The sequence below is a fragment of the Macaca nemestrina genome, chromosome 8 (genome assembly GCF_043159975.1).
Source record: "Macaca nemestrina isolate mMacNem1 chromosome 8, mMacNem.hap1, whole genome shotgun sequence".
NCBI classification, from domain to species: Eukaryota; Metazoa; Chordata; class Mammalia; order Primates; family Cercopithecidae; genus Macaca; species Macaca nemestrina.
Window position 1 is genome coordinate 677,069 of NC_092132.1, and position 21,259 is coordinate 698,327.

General features: G+C 64.7%; 5 protein-coding genes across 20 annotated transcripts; 3 read left to right on the forward strand and 2 right to left on the reverse strand.

The window, feature by feature from the left end:
- Positions 1-48: 48 nt before the first annotated feature.
- C8H8orf82 (chromosome 8 C8orf82 homolog) lies at positions 49-2,895 on the forward strand. The gene is made up of 4 exons (XM_071067575.1): positions 49-389; positions 1,049-1,097; positions 1,332-2,157; positions 2,478-2,895. The coding sequence occupies exons 1-3, from the start codon at positions 234-236 to the stop codon at positions 1,775-1,777; spliced, it is 651 nt and encodes a 216-aa protein (XP_070923676.1). The 5' UTR covers positions 49-233; the 3' UTR covers positions 1,778-2,157; positions 2,478-2,895.
- A 1,240-nt stretch (positions 2,896-4,135) lies between these two features.
- LOC105464226 (leucine rich repeat containing 24) lies at positions 4,136-6,717 on the forward strand. Of its 2 annotated transcripts, XM_011711901.3 has the most exons (4): positions 4,136-4,291; positions 4,385-4,663; positions 4,827-4,995; positions 5,692-6,717. In XM_011711901.3, exons 1-4 carry the CDS (start codon positions 4,136-4,138, stop codon positions 6,624-6,626), a joined length of 1,539 nt encoding a protein of 512 aa, XP_011710203.1. In that variant the 3' UTR covers positions 6,627-6,717. The 2 variants fall into 2 exon arrangements, with proteins under 2 accessions (XP_011710203.1, XP_011710202.1); XM_011711900.3 differs by having other exon boundaries at positions 4,136-4,663.
- Positions 6,718-6,859: 142 nt separating this feature from the next.
- On the reverse strand, positions 6,860-15,812 carry LOC105464228 (leucine rich repeat containing 14). 7 transcript variants are annotated; one of them, XM_011711902.3, is made up of 5 exons: positions 15,724-15,812; positions 9,043-9,396; positions 8,268-8,852; positions 7,566-8,179; positions 6,860-7,031 (listed from the first exon to the last, which is right to left on the reverse strand). In XM_011711902.3, the coding sequence occupies exons 1-4, from the start codon at positions 15,735-15,737 to the stop codon at positions 7,612-7,614; spliced, it is 1,521 nt and encodes a 506-aa protein (XP_011710204.1). In that variant the 5' UTR covers positions 15,738-15,812; the 3' UTR covers positions 6,860-7,031; positions 7,566-7,611. The 7 variants fall into 7 exon arrangements, with proteins under 7 accessions (XP_011710204.1, XP_011710209.1, XP_024643253.1 ...); XM_011711907.3 differs by lacking the exon at positions 6,860-7,031 and having other exon boundaries at positions 7,068-8,179; positions 8,268-8,437; positions 8,684-8,852; XM_024787485.2 differs by lacking the exon at positions 6,860-7,031 and having other exon boundaries at positions 7,068-8,179.
- On the forward strand, positions 11,261-18,081 carry LOC105464229 (RecQ like helicase 4). Of its 7 annotated transcripts, XM_011711910.3 has the most exons (21): positions 11,261-11,395; positions 11,461-11,494; positions 11,604-11,698; positions 11,922-12,062; positions 12,345-13,118; positions 13,216-13,342; positions 13,642-13,773; positions 13,857-13,949; positions 14,027-14,163; positions 14,573-14,656; positions 14,728-14,901; positions 14,983-15,162; positions 15,757-15,898; positions 15,988-16,250; positions 16,324-16,612; positions 16,687-16,816; positions 16,899-17,068; positions 17,136-17,316; positions 17,393-17,555; positions 17,677-17,785; positions 17,907-18,045. In XM_011711910.3, exons 1-21 carry the CDS (start codon positions 11,312-11,314, stop codon positions 18,029-18,031), a joined length of 3,627 nt encoding a protein of 1,208 aa, XP_011710212.2. In that variant the 5' UTR covers positions 11,261-11,311; the 3' UTR covers positions 18,032-18,045. The 7 variants fall into 7 exon arrangements, with proteins under 7 accessions (XP_011710212.2, XP_011710210.2, XP_024643249.2 ...); XM_011711908.3 differs by having other exon boundaries at positions 17,393-17,785; positions 17,907-18,081; XM_024787481.2 differs by having other exon boundaries at positions 11,604-12,062.
- On the reverse strand, positions 18,027-20,511 carry LOC105464230 (major facilitator superfamily domain containing 3). Of its 3 annotated transcripts, XM_011711912.3 has the most exons (5): positions 19,427-20,503; positions 18,931-19,078; positions 18,717-18,841; positions 18,534-18,643; positions 18,153-18,448 (listed from the first exon to the last, which is right to left on the reverse strand). In XM_011711912.3, the coding sequence occupies exons 1-5, from the start codon at positions 20,106-20,108 to the stop codon at positions 18,275-18,277; spliced, it is 1,239 nt and encodes a 412-aa protein (XP_011710214.1). In that variant the 5' UTR covers positions 20,109-20,503; the 3' UTR covers positions 18,153-18,274. The 3 variants fall into 3 exon arrangements, with proteins under 3 accessions (XP_011710215.1, XP_011710214.1, XP_011710213.1); XM_011711913.3 differs by lacking the exon at positions 18,153-18,448 and adding an exon at positions 18,027-18,108 and having other exon boundaries at positions 18,534-18,841; positions 19,427-20,511; XM_011711911.3 differs by having other exon boundaries at positions 18,534-18,841; positions 19,427-20,507.
- Positions 20,512-21,259: the final 748 nt, after the last annotated feature.

Genomic DNA, 21,259 nt, shown 5'->3' on the forward strand with positions numbered 1-21,259 from the left:
CCGGGGGCGGGAAGAGACGCGGGGCCGACCGGAAGGGGCGGGGCTGGGTACGCCGCTCAGAAGGCCAGGGCGGGCGAGCCCCCGAGGCCAGAGGGAAAGGGAAGAGCGCCGGGCCCGGGTCGCGGAGGCGGGCGCCGCCGGAACGCGAGGCGCGGGGCTGCTGCGGGCGGGCGCGAGTTCGCGCGGCACCGCCCTCGGCGTGACCTGCTGGCCGCTTCCGGCGCGGGAGGAGAATGTGGTCGCAGTGCGGGGCGCTCCGGAGCCTGGCCTTGGCGCGGTCGCGGGGAGCCCGGCCCTGCAGCGGGGATGGGGGCGTTTCCTACACGCAGGGGCAGCGGCCCGAACCCCAGACCCGCGAGTATTTCTACTACGTGGACCACCAGGGCCAGGTGGGAGGAGGCAAGGCCGTTGCTCGAGGGGCGGGGCCGGGAGAGGTGCCTGTGGGCGGGGCCGGAGGCGAGGGTTTCTGTGGGCGCGGCAGTTGCCAGAGGGGCGAGGCCGAAGGGAAGTCCCACGTGGGTGGGCGGGGCCGGGGGGTGGGCGACCTAGACTCGGCAGAGCTGGAGGAGCGCGCGCTGGAAAGACGGGAGCTGGGTCGGTCCGGCTGAGGCTCCTACACTGGCCGCGTCCCTGCTGCGTCGTGCAGCTCCGGACTCTGCCCTGCAAGCCCCCAGCCCTGGCGCTGACTTCTCGCCGCTGCCAGGGAGACACCCGGGCCGCCGCGCATTTTTTTGGAAGCCCTGTCAAAGGCAGCGGCGTGTCCGGGAGGCAGCAAGCCAGGTAGTCTCCGCGGAGGAGGTGACACAACTGATTACAAACTTGAAAAGAGGGAAAACGTGCAGGAAAGACTTGACTGACCAGGGAGCAGAAGTGCGCATAGATGCGGAGAAGTCGGCAGGGCCCCCAGGTTTACCTTCCACGAGCCTCCCTGCATTCGGTGTGCACAGACAAGCAGGAAAAGTGGGCTCGGGCCGGTTCAGGACCTCCCGAGCTTCCCAGCCTCCCCCTGCACGCTGGGACTCATCATGGCCCGGCCCTCTGTTTGCAGCTTTTCCTGGATGATTCCAAAATGAAGAATTTCATCACCTGCTTCAAAGGTAATGTTGTGCCTTCCTCCCCAGCCCTTTCTTTCTCCCTTCGGGCAGCCCCGGATGGGCTCCCGACTCTGCCGATGGGCCCAGCGCACCAAGGAATGGGCGTCCTGCGCTCAGGAGCCCCGCTGAGTGAGGCCAGGCGAACCTCTTGCCGCCGGCGCCTGCCTTCGGTGTGGTCCTGGGCCCGGCAGCCTTGGGAGCCCAGCGCGCTGAGCATCCGCGCCCTTCATCCCCCAGACCCGCAGTTCCTGGTCACCTTCTTCTCCCGCCTGAGACCCAACCGCAGCGGGCGCTACGAGGCCGCCTTCCCCTTCCTCTCGCCCTGCGGCAGAGAGCGCAACTTCCTGCGCTGCGAGGACCGGCCGGTGGTCTTCACGCACCTGCTGACCGCGGACCACAGGCCTCCGCGCCTCTCCTACTGCGGCGGTGGTGAGGCCCTGGCCGTCCCCTTCGAGCCGGCGCGCCTGCTGCCCCTGGCCGCCAACGGGCGCCTGTACCACCCGGCGCCGGAGCGTGCGGGCGGCGTGGGCCTGGTGCGCTCCGCCCTGGCCTTCGAGCTCAGCGCCTGCTTCGAGTACGGGCCCGGCGCGCCCGCGCTGCCCTCGCACGTGCTCTGGCAGGGCCGCCGCCTCGCCCTCACCATGGACCTGGCCCCGCTGCTGCTCGCGGCTCGGCCCCCCTGAGCGGGGCCACGGGAAAGGCAGGAGGCCGCGGGCGCCCCTCACCCCGCTCCCGCGGGACCCCACGCCCCGGAAAGCCCGCGCCACCCGCACTCGCGACAGCCTAGTGCGCCTGCGCGCCCCGCCTCCCCATCCGGCGCTGTCCTTGGTGCTGCCGCGGCCCGGCCCTCCCGGACCCTCCGCTCCCCACGGCGCGCGCCTCCCGCGCACCCGACTCCGGCGCCCTCCGGATTGGCCCGCGCTGGAGACGTCAGGCCCAGGCGGCGGGCGCGGGACTCTGGTGCGCGTGCGCGAGCGTCCCCCGCCCCCTCCCAGCCCGGCCGCTGCTCGGACCGGGGCCGCCACCTGCACGGCGGGGGAGCCGCTCGCCGCGGGAGCGTCAGGTGAGGGGACGCCCGGCCCAAGGTCACCAGGCGTGGGGAGACTGGGGGGTCGGGGACCACCCTGGCTCTGACCCTGGTGCGCTCCGAGAAGGGCGTGGGTCTGGGAGGGGGATGGGGAACGCGGAGGCCACGCCCTCCCTGAGCCCGGCCGAAAACCGACCGGCGCTCGTGGGTAGCAGAGGAGACCGTGGGGGATACAGGCACCGGGTCGCAGTGCTGCAGAGGTGCGCAAGGGCCGCCCGGAGACCAGCTTGGGCCTCGCACTGTGCCCTAGGCGGCACAGGGCGTTCCATCCTCTTCCCTCCCCGCCTCCCACACAGAGGGGCGCCCAGGAGGCAGTTACAGTCGTCGCGGAATCCTGCGTGTAACACCCCGCCCCTGCCCAGCGGATTAGGGGGTGTCCTCTGGTAAAAGGATTTCTGGGCTTCTTCCAGCCTGGGGCCCTCATCCCTGCTCTGGCAGGCCTTTCTACACCAATCTGCATCTAGGGGGGGTCCGCGTGAGTAGCAGCGCCCTGAGATCTGAGGCCAAGAACCTTCTCCACTTGAGAAGCCTTCCTGCTGGAGGCTGACTGGGCCAGGCCTGGAGCCACGTACCAACCCTTTTTACCCAGGGAATGGATCCCAGGGGCCCAGATAACGCCCCCATTTTCTTGGGGTTCACACTCATCTTGAGACATCTGGGAACTGCCTCCGCCTGGGTCAGAGCTATTCCATTAAAACTTTATTGCTGTGCTTATTTATCTCTAGTGACTTTAAATAATCATATGACTTACAATTTAGGGCAAGATTTAAACAAACACCAAGGTCACTTGGTCCCGTCCCTTTCCACATGACTCGGCAAAGAGGAAGAGCTGGTGGACAGGCAAATGTTTGGGGAGGCCTGCCAGATGAGGCTGGGAGACAGGACACCTGCAGCCCTGTCTTCCCTGGCTTCGGGCAGGCTGGCTGGCTTAGTCCAGATCCCTGCTTTTAAAACTGGTTCCTGAAACCAGACCGCAGCCTTCCCATTTCTTTAGGATAAGTACATGCATATGGTCCCCCAGCAAACTCCCTGCTCCTTGCTGATTTCAGAGGTCACACTGCTCCCAGAGCCCCTTTGGGAAGCCACACCAGAAACCCAATTGGTGGCCCAAGGCCCCCCCCGCCCCGTCCCACCCCAGCTTTCCCAGGGCCCCATCTCTCCCCAAAGACAGGACACCTTTCTGGGGGCCAGCATGGGAAGCACAGACCCATGGCTCCTGAGCCGACTTTCCCATTATTTTTCTCATCCCCCAATTCTCTGACAGGTTACCTGAGAAAAAGACCCAATTCTAGTTAAGCTGGTCCCACCCCTAGGCCAGGAGCAGGTGCTGGACAAAGCTGTGCCTTGAATTCCCTGGGGCTCGTAGCTCCTCTGAAGCCAGCTCTGCCTGGGCCCCCACAGGATGACAAGGAGGTGTGTCTGCCCAGGGCCTGTTCTCCCCTTCCTAGCTATGCTTGGGTAATGGGGGCCCAGGCTTTGTCACCTAAGCAAAGTTCCCAAGCCCATACCCTGTACTTCCAGCTTCTTGCACCGTAGAACCAAACAGCAACCACTTGCCTGGGGGTAGAGTCGGGGGCAGCAAGCGACACACATCCATGTCCTGAGCAGGAAGCTCCTGACCTGCTGGGCATGGGTGGAGAAGGAAGAGAAGGTGACAGGGTTGGGTGGCTCTCCCTACCTGGTCACATCCTGTGAAGAGGACACCAGGAATTCTAAATTCGAACCTGATGCCCCAGAGCTTTAAGAAAATGTTTTTGTCAAAGGAGAAAACCGAACGTTTTATTAGTTTCTTGAACCGATTTATAACGTCAAAAGTTAGACGCAGGCGCAGGCCTCCATTCCATCTATTGGCTGGCTCTCGACTGCCGAGACTGGCCTGCCAACCTGTGTTTCAGGAGGGCACGCGTCCGCGGCTGAACCGCGGAAGGGCCGGTGAGGAGCTGGGCCTCGGGAGATGGCCCCGGGGGCCCCCGCGCTGCTGCTGCTGCTGCTGCTACTGCCGCCCCGCACCGCTGGCTGCCCAGCAGCCTGTCGCTGCTACAGCGCCACAGTGGAGTGCGGCGCCCTGCGGTTGCGTGTCGTCCCGCTGGGAATCCCGCCAGGGACGCAGGTGGGCACTGTGTGGAGCTGCGGGAGGACAGGGTGCCCCCAAGGAGAAGACCCCCGCAGCGGGGTAAGCGCCTCCCCTTTCCCCGGCCTGCAGACACTGTTCCTGCAGGACAACAACATCGCGCGCCTGGAGCCAGGAGCCCTGGCGCCGCTCGCCGCTCTGCGGCGGCTCTACCTGCACAACAACAGCCTGCGCGCCCTGGAGGCCGGCGCCTTCCGCGCGCAGCCGCGCCTGCTGGAGCTGGCGCTCACCAGCAACCGGCTGCGCGCCTTGCGCAGCGGCGCCTTCGCAGGCCTGGCCCAGCTGCGCGTGCTCTACCTGGCGGGCAACCAGCTGGCGCGGCTGCTGGATTTCACCTTCTTGCACCTGCCGGTGAGCGCCTGGGGTCTGAAGGGGCGGGAGACTCCATTATGGCCGCTCGCCCTGTAGGGCTGGAGTAGTTAGAAAAGGCAACGTAGTGTAGCTTGGTAAGAAGGGGGGGCATGCCCCCAACCTCGGCGCCCTTTTTCCTCACGATCTGCTGTCCCTACTTCAGCGACTGCAGGAGCTTCACCTGCAAGAAAACAGCATTGAGCTGCTGGAGGACCAGGCTCTAGCGGGGCTGTCCTCCCTAGCACTGCTGGACCTCAGCAGGAACCAGCTGGGTACCATCAGCCGAGAGGCGCTGCAGCCCCTGGCCAGTCTGCAAGTCCTGCGCCTCACAGGTACCTCTTCCTCGGAAAAGTGTCTCTGTCTTGGCCAGGTGGTGGCAGTAGGGAACAGGCTCATGTGTGGAGGGGCTTTGATAGCAGGCAACTGGGCAGCAGTCTGGAGGGCCGCACCACCGCCTGCAGCCACAGTGGAGGGCTGCAGGAATGGGCGTGTTGGGGGATACAGCTCAGGCACCCTGCCTGAGGAAGACAAGACAGGAACCCCACAGGGTGACTTAACAGAGTTGAGGGTTCTGTACACTTTTAGGCCCTCAGAGGGGAGGCAAAAATTGCAAAGGAGACAGCTGATCAGGACTGGGGACATTCCCGAGAGAACATCCAAAGACAAGGCTGAGAGGACTTGTAAGGTTTCAGTGCTGGTGAGATGCCTATGTGGAAGCCCAGGTTCCTAAAAGCAGTGGCACTTGTTGCAGGAAGATTTGAGGAGCAGGTGCTTTCTCAGACTGACGCAGAAGTGATCTGTAACAGGCATCACAGAGCTAAAGCGGAGGGGGCGGGGCGGGGGTGAAGGGCTGCTGCCGCCCCACGGAGCTTGGGGTGAAGGAAGGGGTGGCAGGGGCCTTGGACTCCGTGTGAAAAGGCTGTGGTAGGTGGGAAAGAGGCCCCTGCCCTGGCCCGCAGAATCCCAACTGCACAGGCTGTGTTGTAGCACCATCCTCAAGCCACCTGCCTGATGCTGCTCTCCCACAGAGAACCCATGGCGCTGTGACTGCGCCCTGCACTGGCTGGGTGCCTGGATCAAGGAGGGCGGCCAGCGGCTGCTCACCTCCAGGGACAGGAAGATTATGTGTGCAGAGCCCCCGCGCCTGGCGCTCCAGAGTCTCCTGGACGTATCCCACAGCAGCCTCATCTGCATTCCGCCCTCTGTCCACGTGCAGCCGCTGGAGCTCACAGCCAACCTGGGTGAGGACCTGCGGGTTGCCTGCCAAGCCTCTGGCTACCCGCAGCCATTGGTGACCTGGAGAAAGGTGCCCCAGCCTCGCGAGGGCCGGCCGCAAGCCCAGGCCCAGCTAGAAGGCGGGGCGCCGGGCCTGGGCGGACACACGGCATCCGACACGGGCAGCGGCATGCTCTTCCTCAGCAACATCACGCTGGCTCATGCCGGCAAGTACGAGTGCGAGGCCTCCAATGCTGGTGGCGCTGCCCGCGTGCCCTTCCGGCTCCTGGTCAACGCGTCCCGGCAGCAGCTGCAGCAGCCCGCGCAACCGCCACCTCCGGCCGCCCGCCCCGCTGGTCGCGAGCCCCGGCCCGAGGCGGGAAGCATGGCCTTCCGCGCCCTGGGCCTGGCCACGCAGACGGCCATTGCGGCGGCCATCGCGCTGCTGGCGCTCACGGCGCTGCTCCTGGTCGCCATGATCTGTCGCCGGCGCCGCAGGCGAAAAAAGGCGCGGGGGCCACCGGGGGAGGGCGCGCTGTTCGTCAACGACTACTCGGACGGCCCCTGCACGTTCGCACAGCTAGAGGAGCTCCGCGACGAGCGCGGACACGAGATGTTCGTCATCAACCGCTCCAAGCCGCTCTTCGCCGAGGGTCCGGCGGAGGCGCCGGCGGACTGCGGACCAGCAGAGGGGGCGGGGCCGGGACTCCGCGTGCCCCCGCCAGTCGCCTACGAGATCCATTGCTAGGGCGGCGGGCGCGGGCAGATGACGTGGGCGCCGGGGACTGGCCGGCGCGGCCGCGCACATGCTCCGTCAGTAAAGGTGGAAGCCGCGCAGAGTGCGGTGAGCCGTCTGTGGGACGCGCAGCGGGAGCGTTGCACTCGGGAATCCTGGGGTAGCAATGGAAGGTGGCCAGGGAGGCCCCAACACCTCCCTTGAAGTTCTTCCAAAAAGACATCACCCCAACCTCCAGCTCTGCAGGGGGGTCCCTCGCTGGCCCTGGCCGGCCACGGTAGGATCTTGGGCCTCCGAAAGGTGGGAAGAGCAAGGACTGGCCGGCAGTGCAGACGGGGCCGCCCTGCGGGCAGGCTGGATGGCAGTTGTTGCCCAGTGGCCATGTTGGGGATGGTGACGGCAGAGATAAGGATAAGGCTGACCAATGTGGACAGAAAAAAAAAGAGCCATAAATTCAATTTCCAGGCACATTTGTACCTTGATGACCCCCTCCAGCCCGAGCCCAGCCCAGTGGGGTGACTGGGTGGCAGGGCAGGGAACACGTTAAGAGGCACGAGTGCCTGGGGACCCCAGCCTCCCTGAAGCAGCCTCTGTCCAACTTCAACCCCAGAGCACTGAGCTCTCAGTAAAGGGATGGGAAAGGCTCAGAGAGGCCGTCATCTCTCTCAACTCACAAGTGGGATCCCAAAGCATTTGCACAAAGGACCAGGACCCCAGAGGGCAGCCAAATGCAGCCAAACTGAGCAGGGCAATGGAAGCCTGACATCCAGCCCTGGGGCCCACAGATGGTCAGCCAATCATGGAGCAAGTGCAGGGAAAACCGCGTGGGGCACTGCAGAAAGCAGGGGAGGCTCGAGGTGTGCCCAGAAGCAAGGCGGACCCAGCAGGAAACCAGAAACCAGTGCTTTTGTGACAGGCCTCCACCAGGGTCCCAGCAAAGGCCCTGCCTACCTAAAGAGACTGCAGGACAGCCTGTGTCTCACCCAGAGCTACTTCATCATAGGCTGAAGTAGTCTGCAGCCAGTCGCCCGTAGATGTCCGTGGTCCAGAGCACATGGGCACGGCCTGAGGCTAAAAGCAGCTGATGCAACTCTGCTTCTACGCGGGCAAACTTCTCCTCATTGATGGAGGCCTCCAGCAGGACAGAGGCAGGCGGCGGCCAGGGCAAGCCCTCATAGCAGTCCACAGGGAAGGGATGCACCACAGTACGCAGCTCAGCCTGCGCCACTGAGTCCCGCAACAGCTCCTTGAGGCCCGCCATGGACAGTGGGTTGCCATAGAGGCCAAGGTACCGGAGACTGGTGCACCGAGTCAGGATGGGTAGTGTGGCCAACAGCTGGGTGTCTGCAAGCTGGCACTCAGTCAGCTCCAGATGCAGCAGTGTGGCTGCTGATGCCTGCAGCAGACCCTGGAAGGGTGCCAGCTGGCTGCCAGACAGGTCGTTACCACTCAGGTCCAACTTCTTGAGGTGGGCAGCATGGGGGCTCTGTGCCAGGAAGCGCAGGTCCTCAGGCAACAGAGCACAGAAGGCCAACTCCAGGCTCTCCAGGGGGCTCTGCAGGGTGCTACAGGGGACACAGGGGTCACAAACAGGCAGAGCCAGGGAGGGTCCCTACAGAAGGGAGGGGCAGGGCAGTGGTGGGGCCCGCTCACCTGAGCAGCTGGTCCAGCCTCCCTGAAAGGAGAGAGGAGCCCATGCTGAGCTCGCGCAGACAGTTGAAGCGGCCCATCTGGGCAAGGAAGTAGCGGAAGTTGTCCTCGCCATCCACGGAGGGCTGCCTTGAATCCCCATGCACATAGTGGAGCCGCAGGCTGGCCAGGTGCTGGAAGCGAGCCACGTGTGGGATGATTACAGACAGGCCACGCAGGCCCAGGTTGTTGAAGCGCAGGTCCACGCGGCGCAGGCAGCCTGCATCCAGAAGCTGCAGCAGGGCCACAGTGTTGCGCATGGGCAGGTCCTCAGCTCGCAGGTCCCGGCAGCAGAGCCGCAGTGGGCTGCCCACGCTGCTTCGGAGTGCCTCCCGCAGGAAGGCATAGGAGGCCCGGTTCACCCGCAGGTCCACACGCACCTCCACGGGGATGGGGGCTGGCCCAGGCTCTGTGGCGCCCCCCTGCTGCTGGGCGATGCATGTGCGAGCCACGGCAGCAGTACAGTCCCACATGCTCATGGTGCCAGGATCCTGTTCCACACCATCATCCAAGAGGCCTGTCATGTCCAGCACCCGCAGCGCATGCTTCCTGGGAGTAGGAATGATCTGAGGAAGGGGTCGAGGGGCAGGGCCCATACCCCCTCCCAGCCAGCTTGGGACAGGAGCAACACACCTGCTCCTGTATGAGCTCTTGCTAACTTTACCACCCAAGCCTAGAACCTTCTCAGGGGACCCACTTACACACCCCTAGCCTGACAACCCTTCAGATAAGTCCATACCTGCAGAGGGGCTGTGTGCTGGCCCCAGGCTCTGGGGTGTGGAGCCGGGCAGTCAGCCCCAGGATAACGGCCTGCATGCTCTCAGTGCTAGGCCGCTCCTGCAGGAGGGCACGGCTGCAGTGGGCACACTCCTGTAGCAGCTGCTGGAAACTGAGCAGCGGGAAGGGCCATGTGTGTACCAACTCGCGCAGTACCACTGTCTTCTTGTCCATGAAGGCCACCTTGAACAGCAGGGGGAAGAGTTCGCGTGGCAGCAGGGGCAGGGCCTGGCAGGCAGCTGGCTGGCACTGCAGCACCTGCCGCGTGCTCAAGAACACAAGCGTGTGCATGGCGCTGGGCCGGGCAGACGGCCACCTGCAGGAGAGGGACTTCAGCAGGGAGGAGAGACCCTAGGCCACTACCAAGCCACACACAGGTGGTAGGAAGGCCCAGCATAGCGCCTGAAACAAAGTCAGCAGTTAACAGAGGCCACGGCACAGACAAGCACCTATTAGATGCCTAGCGCTGGGCTAGGTGCAGTGAACTGGCAGACAAGGTCACAACTCAGCCCCAGCCCTCCAGAGGCACAGGACTCTTTAGGAAAACCAAGTGTCAAGCAGTGTGACGTCGTCGACAACTCGCTTGCTTGGGTGTGCTTTTGACAGATGCCTGTTGCCTTGCAGGGCCCCCCATGGGTACTTCAGGCCTCCCAAATTACAAAGCTGCTTCACAAAACCTTCTTCGAAACCTGAATAAAGTCCAGGCCTCTCCCCACCAACCTTCATCAGCATTAATGTTGATGGGACACTCCAAGGAGTCAAGCAGCCAAATCACGTTTCCCTCCCCTCTCCTCACAGAGGCTCTCCAGGGCTACCCTGGGACTCCACAAAACAACAAAGAGCTGGAAGCACAGATGCAGCTTCATAAGCAACAGGGCAGGTTGAAAAGACCGAGACCTAGGGAACACTGAGTCCAGATGATGTAGCCTATGAAATCCAAGCCTTCAATATAAGCCCCCCCCAAAAAAAACTATTCTCCAGAGTGTCACCAAGCACGGAGACCCCTGAAAGAAAGCAACCTTCACCTTTGGTGGCTCTTACCAGTGGCCTAAAACCTCTCCCTCTTCCCTGGAGAGCCACTGTGGAAAGAACAAGTCTTAAGTATGTGGGATTCGGAAGGTGCAAGGCTACAGATTGCTCAGACAAGGCAAAGAAAGCTGCCTAAGCAGCACCCAAGCTGCAGAGATGCGCGCGAACACTCCCAAGGCCACAAGGTACCTGTGACACAGGGTGCCAGCCCTGCTGCTGACTGCAGCATCCTCAAAACTAAATCGCAGCCATCTCCCTGTGACAGATTAGAAAATGAAGGCCTAGGCCTGGCCCAAGGTCACAGCCTGAGTGACAAGTCAGGGAAGAGGTCTAGGGAGAACACTCTGGCCCCAGGGCCCTTGTTTTTGCACATACAAATAAGTCCTTAAAGAACCGCTTCCTGAAAAGTCCCAGACACCAACCCTCGGTCTCATTCTGAGATCTCAACGGTCATACCTCGCTCTGACAGGACAGACCAACCGAGCACCTGTCACGGGAGTACACGAAAGCAGACGGCCTGGCCACCAAGGGAGGCAGGCACCTCCGTGCGAGGCCCCCGCCCCTCCCGCCGGCCACGGGGAACGCGTCGGCCCTCGGCTGCCTGCGTTTCGAAAAGACGCCCCCGCCCGGCTCCTCTGGGCCTCGAGTCGCGGGAGGCGCTGGTCCCTCTGCTCTTTCTTGTCCCGGGAGGGGCCTGCTCCTCCAAGCCAGGTGCGTCTCCCACCAGGGCCTGACGCCGCTCCGACCGGCCGGGGGACTCCCAGTCCTTCCCGGCCCGCTATGGCACCGCCCGGGCTCCCGGCTTCGGCCCCGGGCTCCCAAATGCAGCTACTGCCTCCCTCAGCCGGGCCGCCCCGAGCGACCGCTGCCACGCCCCTTGCGGCCAGGCAGGGCCAGGGACGTACGCCGCCCCACTCCGACCCCCGCCTGGCCGCCCGCGCTCACCGGTCCCGCAGCCGCAGCCACCGCCTCCGGCCCCGCCTAGACCGTCCGCCGCGCCCCGCACGGCGCCGCGGCGCCCCGCGATGACGTCGGCGCCCCCCATTGGTTGCTTGTCCAGGGCCCGGCGGATTGGCTGCCTAGTCGCGGTGGCCCCGCCCCCGGCCCGCCGCGCGCCCGCATTGGCTGTTGGCCCCATCGTCTGCGGCGCGGGAGATTCGCTGGGCGGCCGCTGGACTGCTCGGAGACCTGGCGGGCCCGCCATGGAGCGGCTGCGGGATGTGCGCGAGCGGCTGCAAGCGTGGGAACGCGCGTTCCGGCGGGAGCGCGGGCGGCGGCCGAGCCAGGTACGGGATGCCCTGGGGCCGAGGGGCTGAGGGCGCGGCCCGCGGCTGACGCGTTCCCTTTACAGGACGACGTGGAGGCGGCGCCGCAGGAGACCCGCGGTGAGCGCGCGGCGGGGTGGCGGGGTCCCGGGTCGACGGAGGCGGGAGGACGCCAGGTCGGCGGGGGCCCAGGCTCCACCCTGACCCCGCCTCCCGCCCGCCCACGCAGCGCTCTACCGGGAGTATCGTACTCTCAAGCGGACCGTGGGCCAGGCCGGCGGCGGGCCCCGCAGCTCCGAGTTGCTCCCCGTGGCCGTCGAAGAGGTATCCAGGCCCCGCCACCCCAGCCTCCTCCCACTTTCCTGTTTGGCGGAGTGGCAGGAGCCACGGAGTCGCGGCCAGGCCTCCGTGGGGCACAGAACTTGGGAGGGGGACTGAGCAAAGTGAAGACGGGCCGGGCCTCGCTCCAGGTGTGAGGGGGTGGGTGGGAGCGCCTCTGCTTCCACACCAGCCTTTTTCTGGCCTGCGCCCCTACTGTCTCCTGCAGGCACCAGAGTCCCGCTGCTGGGGGCCCCACCTGAATCGGGCTGCAACCCACAGTCCACAACATACGCCAGGGCGGAGCTGCCAGGGGTCGGTGCCGGACTACGGGCAGCGGCTCAAGGCCAACCTGAAAGGCACCCTGCAGGTGAGGAGTTAGCAAGCAGTGAGTCCACACTAGGTCCAGAGGTGCTTCTGGCCCGGGGTTCTTTCTTGTCACTCTTTCCACACAGACAGGCACAGGCTCCTGTGCCAACCAGGGCACGAGTCTCCACGGAGTTTCTCGGGGCCTTCGCCCTTGACTCCCTTTCTAGGCCAGCCTTGTGCTAATTAGCCTGTCCTACCATTGAAGGTGGGAACTCAGGCAGGTTTCAGAGTCTACAGAAGCCCAGGGGCCTGAGTTTCTGCTGCCATTCTGTTCCCTTCCCAGGCCGGACCAGCCCTAGGCCGCAGACCCTGGCCTCTAGGAAGATCCTCATCCAAGACGCCCACCCCAAATCCCCCAGGCACAAGGCCTGTCCCTACCTTTGCAGAAAAAGTCAGTGATGAGCCTCCACAGCCCCCTGGGCCCCAGCCAAGGCCAGGCCAGCTGCAGCACCTGCAGGCATGCCTGAGCCAGCAGCTGGCCTCCCTAGATCTTGACTGGTTACAGCGATGTCACAGTGAGATCCCAGACTTTCTGGGGGCCCCCAAAGCCTGCAGGCCTGGCCTAGGCTCAGAGGAATCACAGCTTCTGATCCCGGGTGAGTCAGCTGTCCTTGGTCCTGGTGCTGGCTCCCCAGACCCAGAGGCTTCAGCCCTCCAAGAAGTCAGCATCCGTGCAGGGAGCCCCCAGCCCAGCAGCAGTCGAGGCAAGAAGCAGAGACGGAACAAGGAGCTCTGGGGGAGCCCCGCACAGGTCCAGCAGCAGAGCAGCCAGGCTGGACCCCCATCGGAGGGGGCTGGGGCTGTCGCACTTGAGGAAGATCCTCCAGGGGAACCTGTACAGGCACAGCCACCTCAGCCCTGCAGCAGTTTGTCGACCCCCAGGTACCACAGATTCAGCACCTCCAGTCAAGCTAGGGCGGGGAAGGCTGAGGGCACAGTCCATCTGCACATCTCTAGGCTGGCCCACCATGACAGGGGCAATTATGTACGGCTCAACATGAAGCAGAAACGCTACGTGCAGGGCCGGGCACTCCGTGGCAGGCTCCTCCGCAAGCAGGTGAGACGGCGATGGACTGGGACAGGCCCTCCCTTTCCCTCCCCTCAGCACCCCTGCATGTCCCACCCAGTGACCCTCCTATGTGGGCACCCTTCAGGCATGGAAGCAGAAGTGGCGGAAGAAAGGGGAGTGTTTTGGGGGTGGTGGTGCCACAGTCACGATCAAGGAGTCTTGTTTCCTGAATGAACAGTTTGATCACTGGGCATCCCAGTGTCCTCAGCCAGGTGAGACATCTGCCCGGAGGGTGGGTCTGGCCACCACTGTGGAGAGGGCACGGTACTCTTTTGGGCAACACTTCTGTTCCAAGCAAAAGACCTTCCAGGTGCCCCTGGTCCAGGCCCTACCCTGGCTCCCCCAAAGCAGGGTGGCAAGGATGAGGATGGGTGTCAACCTTTTATGCTTTAGAAGAAGTAGCACAGAAGAAGGGCACTGCCTGCTGCCAACCCCTTTGGGGGAAGAGAAGGTTGTGGCCAATGGTTGTTTTGCTTGGAGCTCCCATTCCACCTTCTCTTGCCTGCCCCAGTAAGTGAGGAAGACACAGACCCTGCTGGCCCTGAGCCGCTGGTTCCTGCACCACAGCCTGTGCCTGGGGTGCCCGGCCTGGCCTCCACCATGCTGCCACTCTACTCCTTGGGGCCCTCAGGGCAGCTGGCAGGTAAGCAGTCAGCTGCTGGCCCAGAGCCTTTACCGAGGGGTTGGTGTGACTTAAGTCATGGTGGTCAACACCTGTGTCTGCAGAGACGCCGGCTGAGGTGTTCCAGGCCCTGGAGCAGCTGGGACACCAAGCCTTCCGTCCCGGGCAGGAGCGTGCAGTCATGCGGATCCTGTCTGGTGAGCGTGGCTGCCGGGGCTGAGGCCGGGCTGAGGCCAGGCTGCAGAACCCCGCTGCTGACTCGCGCCCCACACAGGCATCTCCACGCTGCTGGTGCTGCCTACAGGTGCCGGCAAGTCCCTGTGCTACCAGCTCCCGGCGCTGCTCTATGCCCGGCGCAGCCCCTGCCTCACGTTGGTCATCTCTCCCCTGCTGTCACTCATGGACGACCAGGTGTGCACACAGGGCCCTGGGCACATGTACACAGACAAGAACCAGCACTTGTGACTCCCAAGGGCAACTGCTGCTTCTCCCCTAACCGCCCCCTCCCATGGGAGCTTCAAGGTGTCTGTGGCCTCAGTCCCAGTCCTGGCAGTAGGTCGAAGGCAGCCCAGCTCCACAGGCACCACGGCCACCCCTACAGGAGCTGTGCTGGGAAGGGAGCCCTCCCCACTGAGTCTGTCTGCTCCAGGGCTCCTGGGCCAAGGCCCACAGGTGGCTCTAAACCCTTGTCCCTAGGACCCAGGACCTGGTTTTCCTCTCCCCTGAGGGCCTAGGATGGACATGGCAGCAGCTCTGGGATGACCTGGGGAAGGGCCAGGGCCGGGCTGGCCTATGACGGCCGTTGCTCCTGCATTTGCAGGTGTCTGGCCTGCCACCGTGTCTCAAGGCAGCTTGCATACACTCGGGCATGACCAGGAAGCAACGGGAGTCTGTCCTGCAGAAGGTGGGGGCCTCATGGGCCTAGGGGTGAGGGAGGCAGCGCCTGGGCTGTGCCTCTGATCTTGCTGCCTTCAGGTTCGGGCAGCCCAGGTACACGTGCTGATGCTGACACCCGAGGCACTGGTGGGGGCAGGAGGCCTCTCTCCAGCCACGCAGCTGCCTCCAGTTGCTTTTGCCTGCATTGATGAGGTCCACTGCCTCTCCCAGTGGTCCCACAACTTCCGGCCCTGCTACCTGCGCGTCTGCAGGGTGAGCCATATGTGAACTGGGGTGGGCGGCTAGGGCCAGGATGGGCTGGATGGCCTCACGCCACCACCGCCTCTGGTGCAGGTGCTTCGGGAGCGCATGGGCGTGCACTGCTTCCTGGGTCTCACAGCCACAGCCACACGCCGCACTGCCAGTGACGTGGCACAGCACCTGGCTGTGAATGAAGAGCCTGGCCTCCATGGGCCAGCCCCAGTTCCCGCCAACCTGCACCTTTCCGTGTCCATGGACAGGGACACAGACCAGGTGGGAGTGTGAGCTCTGGGGACCCTGCAGGGCCCTGGCTCCCGACTGCCCACGCTGACGGCTCCTCACCCCCCACGGCCCACGCCAACCTCTCCTCACCCCCCACGGCCCACGCCGACCTCTCCTCACCCCCCACGGCCCACGCCGACCTCTCCTCACCCCCCACGGCCCACACCGACTCTCCTCACCCCCCACGGCCCACACCGACTCTCCTCATCCCCCACGGCCCACACCGACTCTCCTCATCCCCCACGGCCCACACCGACTCTCCTCATCCCCCACGGCCCACACCGACTCTCCTCACCCACCACGGCCCACACCGATCTCTCCTCACCCCCCACGGCCCACACTGACTCTCCTCACCCACCACGGCCCACGCCGACCTCTCCTCATCCCCCACGGCCCACACTGATCTGTCCTCACCCACCACGGCCCACACCGATCTCTCCTCACCCCCCACGGCCCACACCGACTCTCCTCACCCCCCACGGCCCACACCGACTCTCCTCACCCCCCACGGCCCACACCGATATCTCCTCACCCCCCACGGCCCATGCTCACCCCTCACTGCCCATGCCGACCACTCCTTGTCAGGCACTGTTGACACTGCTGCAAGGCAAACGTTTTCGAAACCTGGATTCCATTATCATTTACTGCAACCGGCGCGAAGACACGGAGCGGATCGCTGCGCTTCTCCGAACCTGCCTGCATGCAGCCCAGGGCCCGGGGCCTGGAGGTGAGGCACAGACAGGGCTGGGGTCCCGGTGAACCCACCTTGGGCACACATGGCCCCTCCCACTGATCATCTGCCTGTCTTCCCCAAAGGTCGTGCCCCCAAAACCACGGCCGAGGCCTACCACGCGGGCATGTGCGGCCGGGAACGGCAGCGGGTACAGCGGGCCTTCATGCAGGGCCAGTTGCGGGTGGTTGTGGCCACAGTGGCCTTCGGGATGGGGCTGGACCGGCCAGATGTGCGGGCTGTGCTGCATCTGGGGCTGCCCCCAAGCTTCGAGAGCTACGTGCAGGCTGTGGGCCGGGCCGGGCGTGATGGGCAGCCTGCCCACTGCCACCTCTTCCTGCAGCCCCAGGTTGGCACCCCCCCAACTGCCAGTGCTCAAGCCCCCAGTGCCCCACCCCACCCTCATGATAGTCGTCCCGCAGGGCGAAGACCTGCGAGAGCTCCGCAGACATGTGCACGCCAACGGCACAGACTTCCTGGCCGTGAAGAGGCTGGTGCAGCGTGTGTTCCCAGCCTGCACCTGCACCAGGCTGTCCCCAGAGCAGGAAGGGACCATGGGTGGAGAAAGACCTGTGCCCAAGTATTCCTCTCAAGAGGCTGAGCAGCTTGGTGTCCACCAGGCAGCCCTAGGACCCAGAAGGACCTGTGTGGGCCATGAGCGGGCACTCCCAGTACAGCTTACCGTGCAGGCTCTGGACATGCCAGAGGAGGGTGAGGAACCTGGGGGTAAGCCATGGGTGTGGATGGGCTGTGCCCACATCCCCTGAGCCCTGCTCTGCCCACAGCCATCGAGACTTTGCTGTGCTACCTGGAGCTGCACCCACGCCACTGGCTGGAGCTGCTGGCAACCACCTATATCCATTGCCGTCTGAGCTGCCCTGGGGGCCCTGCCCAGCTCCAGGCCCTGGCCCACAGGTGAGCACGCCCTGCCCTGAGTTGGAGACAAGGTTGGAGAATCAGGGCTGCTGGCCACATGTTTCCTTTTCCCTGTGCACAGGTGTCCCCCTTTGGCTGTGTGCTTGGCCCAGCGGCTGCCTGAGGACCCAGGGCAAGGCAGCAGCTCTGTGGAGTTTGATATGGTCAAGCTGGTGGACTCCATGGGCTGGGAGCTGGCCTCTGTACGGCGGGCTCTCTGCCAGCTGCAGTGGGACCATGAACCCAGGACAGGTGCGCCCCGCCCCACCCCACCCAGCCCTGGATGCTGCCTGCCTGCATCTGACATGCTTTCCGGCAGGTGTGCGGCGCAGGACAGGGGTGCTTGTGGAGTTCAGGGAGCTGGCCTTCCACCTTCGCAGCCCAGGAGACCTGACCGCTGAGGAGAAGGACCAGATCTGTGACTTCCTCTATGGCCGTGTGCGGGCCCGGGAGCGCCAGGCCCTGGCCCGTCTGCGCAGAACCTTTCAGGCCTTTCACAGGTTGGGAGGCGGCGGGCAGGGCCTGGGACCATCCACCCTCCTGCAGTGATCAGCTCTGACGGGCTCCTCCCCACAGCATAGCCTTCCCCAGCTGTGGGCCCTGCCTGGAGCAGCAGGATGAGGAGCGCAGCACCAGGCTCAAGGACCTGCTCGGCCGCTACTTTGAGGAAGTGGAAGAGGAAGCACAGGGGCCGGGAGACATGGAGGACACGCAGGGCCCTGAGCCAGGGCAGGCCAGAGTGAGTACAGTAAGGCCAGGAAGCTCATCAGGGTTGCACGTTCCTTGGGCTGCATGGGGCTTGCTGTGTGGATGCAGTGCCACGGTAGCTCAGAGCAAGCCTGATGTGCCTGTCCACACAGCTCCAGGATTGGGAGGACCAGGTCCGCTGCGACATCCGCCAGTTTCTGTCCCTGAGGCCAAAGGAGAAGTTCTCGGGCAGGGCTGTGGCCCGCATCTTCCATGGCATCGGTGAGGCCTACAAGGCTCCACCCAATGCAGGCTGGAGCTGGGGCTGGGGCAGGTGAGGCCTGGGATGCCTCCCATGCAGGCTGGGGCTGGGGCTCATGGCTGTGTCTTGACTCCACCGTAGGAAGCCCCTGCTACCCAGCCCAGGTGTACGGGCAGGACCGGCGCTTCTGGAGAAAATACCTGAATCTGAGCTTCCACGCCCTGGTGCGCCTGGCCACAGAAGAGCTCCTGCAGGTGGCCTGCTGATTGCACTGCGTTGGGGGATGTTGGGTAGAGCTGGGGTTGTCAGCAGCTAGGGCAGTGACTGAGGCCCTGGGCAAAACCTGTTACCGGGTGTGAGGACGAGGAGACTCCAAAATGCAGAATATAAAGTGCTCACATTGTTTTTATGGGCCCTCCTGGCCAATGAGGCAGCCCCCACAACCTGGGGACAAGCGCATCACATATTCTAGGCACACGTGGCTTTATTGACCAGTGCAGCCACCCAGCTCAGAGAAAGGTGCTGGGTGCCAGACCCAGGTACAGAACGGGCAAGGCAGAGAGGATGAGCAGGAGGAAGAAGCAGGGATGTGGCCCCAGCCCGTCGGCCAGGCCTCCAGCCAGAGCGCCCAGCAGCAGCTTCCCCAGTAGTTCCAGAGTGGCCAGAAGGCTGTAGTGTGTGGCCTGAGGGGGTGGGGGTCAGGGTCAGAGTAAGGCCCACACAGCCCCAGCCCTGCAGTCCCTCTGTGTCCCTGCAATGTGTCCTCACCTGCAGGGCCCTGGGGGCCAGCTGGCTGCAACGCATCATCCCAGTGAAGGTGACTGTGGTGACCAGGCCTCCCAAGAAGTGCTGCAGACATAGGCTCAGCAAGGCTGACCCTGGGAGGGCAGAGGTCAGCAGTGCCCCAGGCTCCTGGCCCCTTTTCCTCCCTCCTCAAAGCCAGCCTCTCACCTCTCAAGATTGTGCCAGGGCCCATGCTGGCCCCCAGGGTGTCCAGGTGGAAGACCAAGGCAGTCTGGCAGGCTAGGCCCCCGAAGCGGAGCCGCAGCACTGACCTCAACAGAGGCAGCAGTTCCCTGGGGTGGGGGTGGGAAATTGGGCAGTATAGGAATTGGGGGCAGCTTGGGTACAAGTGGGTGGGCAGGGCACACTGGGGAGGGCTCACCAGTGCTTGGCCAGCAAGGTCCCACCCAGGGAGGAGCCAGCGATGGAGCAGACCACAGCACCCACACCATTCCACAGTCCCAGCTCAGGGGCAGAAACACCATGGTCCAGCAGGAGAAGAGGAAACAGGCTGCTGGCGCCCTGCTCACCTTGGGTTGTGGAGAGGGGGTATGAACACAAGAGGTTCCATATCTGCCCCCACCTCCCTTCTCCCCACCTGGGGCCTCAGTCCTGCCCTGCTCTCCTCAGTGTTCCAGAGTTGCAGGTGCTGGGGGGAGAAGTGGGGCAGCCCGAGAGAGCTCAGGGATGTGGCTAGAGCTGGGGGATGAGAAGACAGCAAGGTCCAGCTGCAGAGCCCCGGATGTCGGGGCCAAGTCCTGCAGGTCATACCCAAAAAGAGAGTGGCCCTGTAATGGGTTGCAAGCACTGGGGACACACTTGGAGCTGTCCCGGAAGCCCCACCTCTGCTGTTGCCTGCGCCTCGAGGCCTCACTCACCTAGCTTGTAGGTGAGCACAAAGCCTGCCGTCCACAGGGTCCCCGGCACAGCCAGCACGTCCCGCAGGAGGTGCGCGGTGTGGGGACGCTGCTTGGACGGGGCCTGCTGTGGGAGCCGCCGCAGGGCTGGTGCAGCCCAGGCCAGGGCCGCGGCCAGCCAGTAGGTGGCAGCCAGGAGCAGAAAGAGTTGCGGCCACGAGAGAGTGGGCTGCAGCGCCAGCAGCGCGCCTCCGGCTAGCGCGGCCCCCAGCTTGTAGGCGACCACCTGCACGGTGTTGCCCGGTCCCAGCTCGGCCGGCTCCAGCAGCTGCACAGCCAGCGCGTCCAGGGCCACATCCTGCACAGCGGCACCCAGGTTCAGCAACAGCAGCAACCCCGCCACTGCGGCGGGCAGCCCGGCCTGGCCAGCTCCAGGCGGGGGCAGCCCGGCAAGGAGCCCACACACCAGGCCCAAGCCTGCCGTGCTGCGCGTCAGCCAGGCCCTCACCGAGCCCTGCGCGTCCACCAGCGGGGCCCACGCCAGCTTGAGCAGCCACGGAGTGTAGAGAACCTTGGCCAGCCCCACGCGCGTCAGGGAGAGGCCGCCGGCGCGCAGCAGCACGGGCAGGAGGCCGGACTGGAGCCCGTAGGGCAGGCCCTGCACCAGGTAGAGGCCGGCCAGCGGCAGCAACTTCCCATGCATGGCGGCTCCGATCGACTGCGAGGCCGGGAGGTCGGGTTCCAGGTGGGGTCCCGCAAAGCGAGGTCCTCTCCGCGTTGGGTCAGAGGCCACACCCCAGCATGGCTTTGGTTCTGGGACCGGGCGGAGTCAGCGTCGTACAGGCTGGGGTCTGCACACGTGCGATTGGACTTCAGGAGCATTAACACCCCAGAAGGACCGAAATCGGGTCCAAACAGAGGCGAGCGGTCTGGACACCAGCTCCCGGCATGCTCTGCGCGGCCTCAGGAAAGGGGGCGGGGTCACTGCCTCCCGCGGCTCCCAGCATGCTCTACGAGACCGCAGGTAAGGGGGCGGGATCACTCCCCCCCTCTCCCCGCGGCTCCCATCATGCTCTGCGCGGTCGCAGGTAAACAGGGCTGGGCCGCTGCCTCCCGGGGCCCTCACCGTCGGCCGGGCCGGACTCTCAGCAGTTTCTCGGCCGCCTAGAGCCACACAGCGGAGACGGGCCACACGGTGTCGCTGGAGCCCCGCGGCCACCGACTCCAGGGCCGGAAGGTCGCGCGAGCCACAGAGACCGGAGCGGGCCAGAGCGTCAGCTCGCTGGCGCCCCCGGTGACCAGTCCGGGCTAGTGCCCGCGGCCGCCCCGCCACGTGCGCGCTCCCAGCGAAGTCCTGCGCTGGTGAGAGTCCCGGAAAGGGAAGCTACAGAGCAGGGCCGGCCTCGAATGTAAGGATCGGCCTGCGCCCACGGCCAGCCCTAGTCTCTCCCAGGAGTCTCGGATCCGCGCCAGGCCTGCTTCCTTCCTGGTGTCTGACCTGCAGCCTGGTTGCTGCGGTGCCCGGCCCCCTCTTCACCAGCCGCCCCCGTGAAGGCGTCCGTTTCTTAAGGGTTCTGTCGTCGGACCCCAACCTTGCTGTGTCTGGCTTCAGCCCCTCCCTAAGGCAGTGACAGACCCATGGAAGTTAGAAGGGTAGTGTGAAAGGTCAGAACCCAGCTTAGCTCAGAAGGGCACGGCCTGCCACTGCCCTTGATGCCCTTCAGTGTCCGGTGACAAGGCTAGGAGTGCCCTGCCTGATTCGAGCCCGTCCTGCCGAGGGAGGGGCCCACCTGCTGTGTCTCCTGTCCGGAGCTGTGCCCTCAGGGGCTCCTGAGGCCCAGATGAGGCTGTGAA

Coding starts and splice junctions, on each gene's coding strand:
- C8H8orf82 (XM_071067575.1), top strand. CDS start 234: ATGTGGTCGCAGTGCGGGGCGCTCCGGAGCCTGGCCTTGGCGCGGTCG. Junction 390..1,048: donor ACGTGGACCACCAGGGCCAG/GTGGGAGGAGGC, acceptor CTCTGTTTGCAG/CTTTTCCTGGATGATTCCAA. Junction 1,098..1,331: donor TTTCATCACCTGCTTCAAAG/GTAATGTTGTGC, acceptor TTCATCCCCCAG/ACCCGCAGTTCCTGGTCACC.
- LOC105464226 (XM_011711900.3), top strand. CDS start 4,136: ATGGCCCCGGGGGCCCCCGCGCTGCTGCTGCTGCTGCTGCTACTGCCG. Junction 4,664..4,826: donor TCACCTTCTTGCACCTGCCG/GTGAGCGCCTGG, acceptor TCCCTACTTCAG/CGACTGCAGGAGCTTCACCT. Junction 4,996..5,691: donor GCAAGTCCTGCGCCTCACAG/GTACCTCTTCCT, acceptor GCTCTCCCACAG/AGAACCCATGGCGCTGTGAC.
- LOC105464229 (XM_071067569.1), top strand. CDS start 11,328: ATGTGCGCGAGCGGCTGCAAGCGTGGGAACGCGCGTTCCGGCGGGAGC. Junction 14,902..14,982: donor GCTACCTGCGCGTCTGCAGG/GTGAGCCATATG, acceptor CCTCTGGTGCAG/GTGCTTCGGGAGCGCATGGG. Junction 16,817..16,898: donor CTCCAGGCCCTGGCCCACAG/GTGAGCACGCCC, acceptor CCCTGTGCACAG/GTGTCCCCCTTTGGCTGTGT.
- LOC105464228 (XM_011711902.3), bottom strand. Junction 8,853..9,042: donor AGCACACAGCCCCTCTGCAG/GTATGGACTTAT, acceptor TCCTACTCCCAG/GAAGCATGCGCTGCGGGTGC. Junction 8,180..8,267: donor AGGCTGGACCAGCTGCTCAG/GTGAGCGGGCCC, acceptor TGTCCCCTGTAG/CACCCTGCAGAGCCCCCTGG.
- LOC105464230 (XM_011711911.3), bottom strand. CDS start 20,108: ATGCATGGGAAGTTGCTGCCGCTGGCCGGCCTCTACCTGGTGCAGGGC. Junction 18,842..18,930: donor ACCTTGCTGGCCAAGCACTG/GTGAGCCCTCCC, acceptor CCCCCACCCCAG/GGAACTGCTGCCTCTGTTGA. Junction 18,449..18,533: donor TGGCCCCCAGGGCCCTGCAG/GTGAGGACACAT, acceptor CCACCCCCTCAG/GCCACACACTACAGCCTTCT.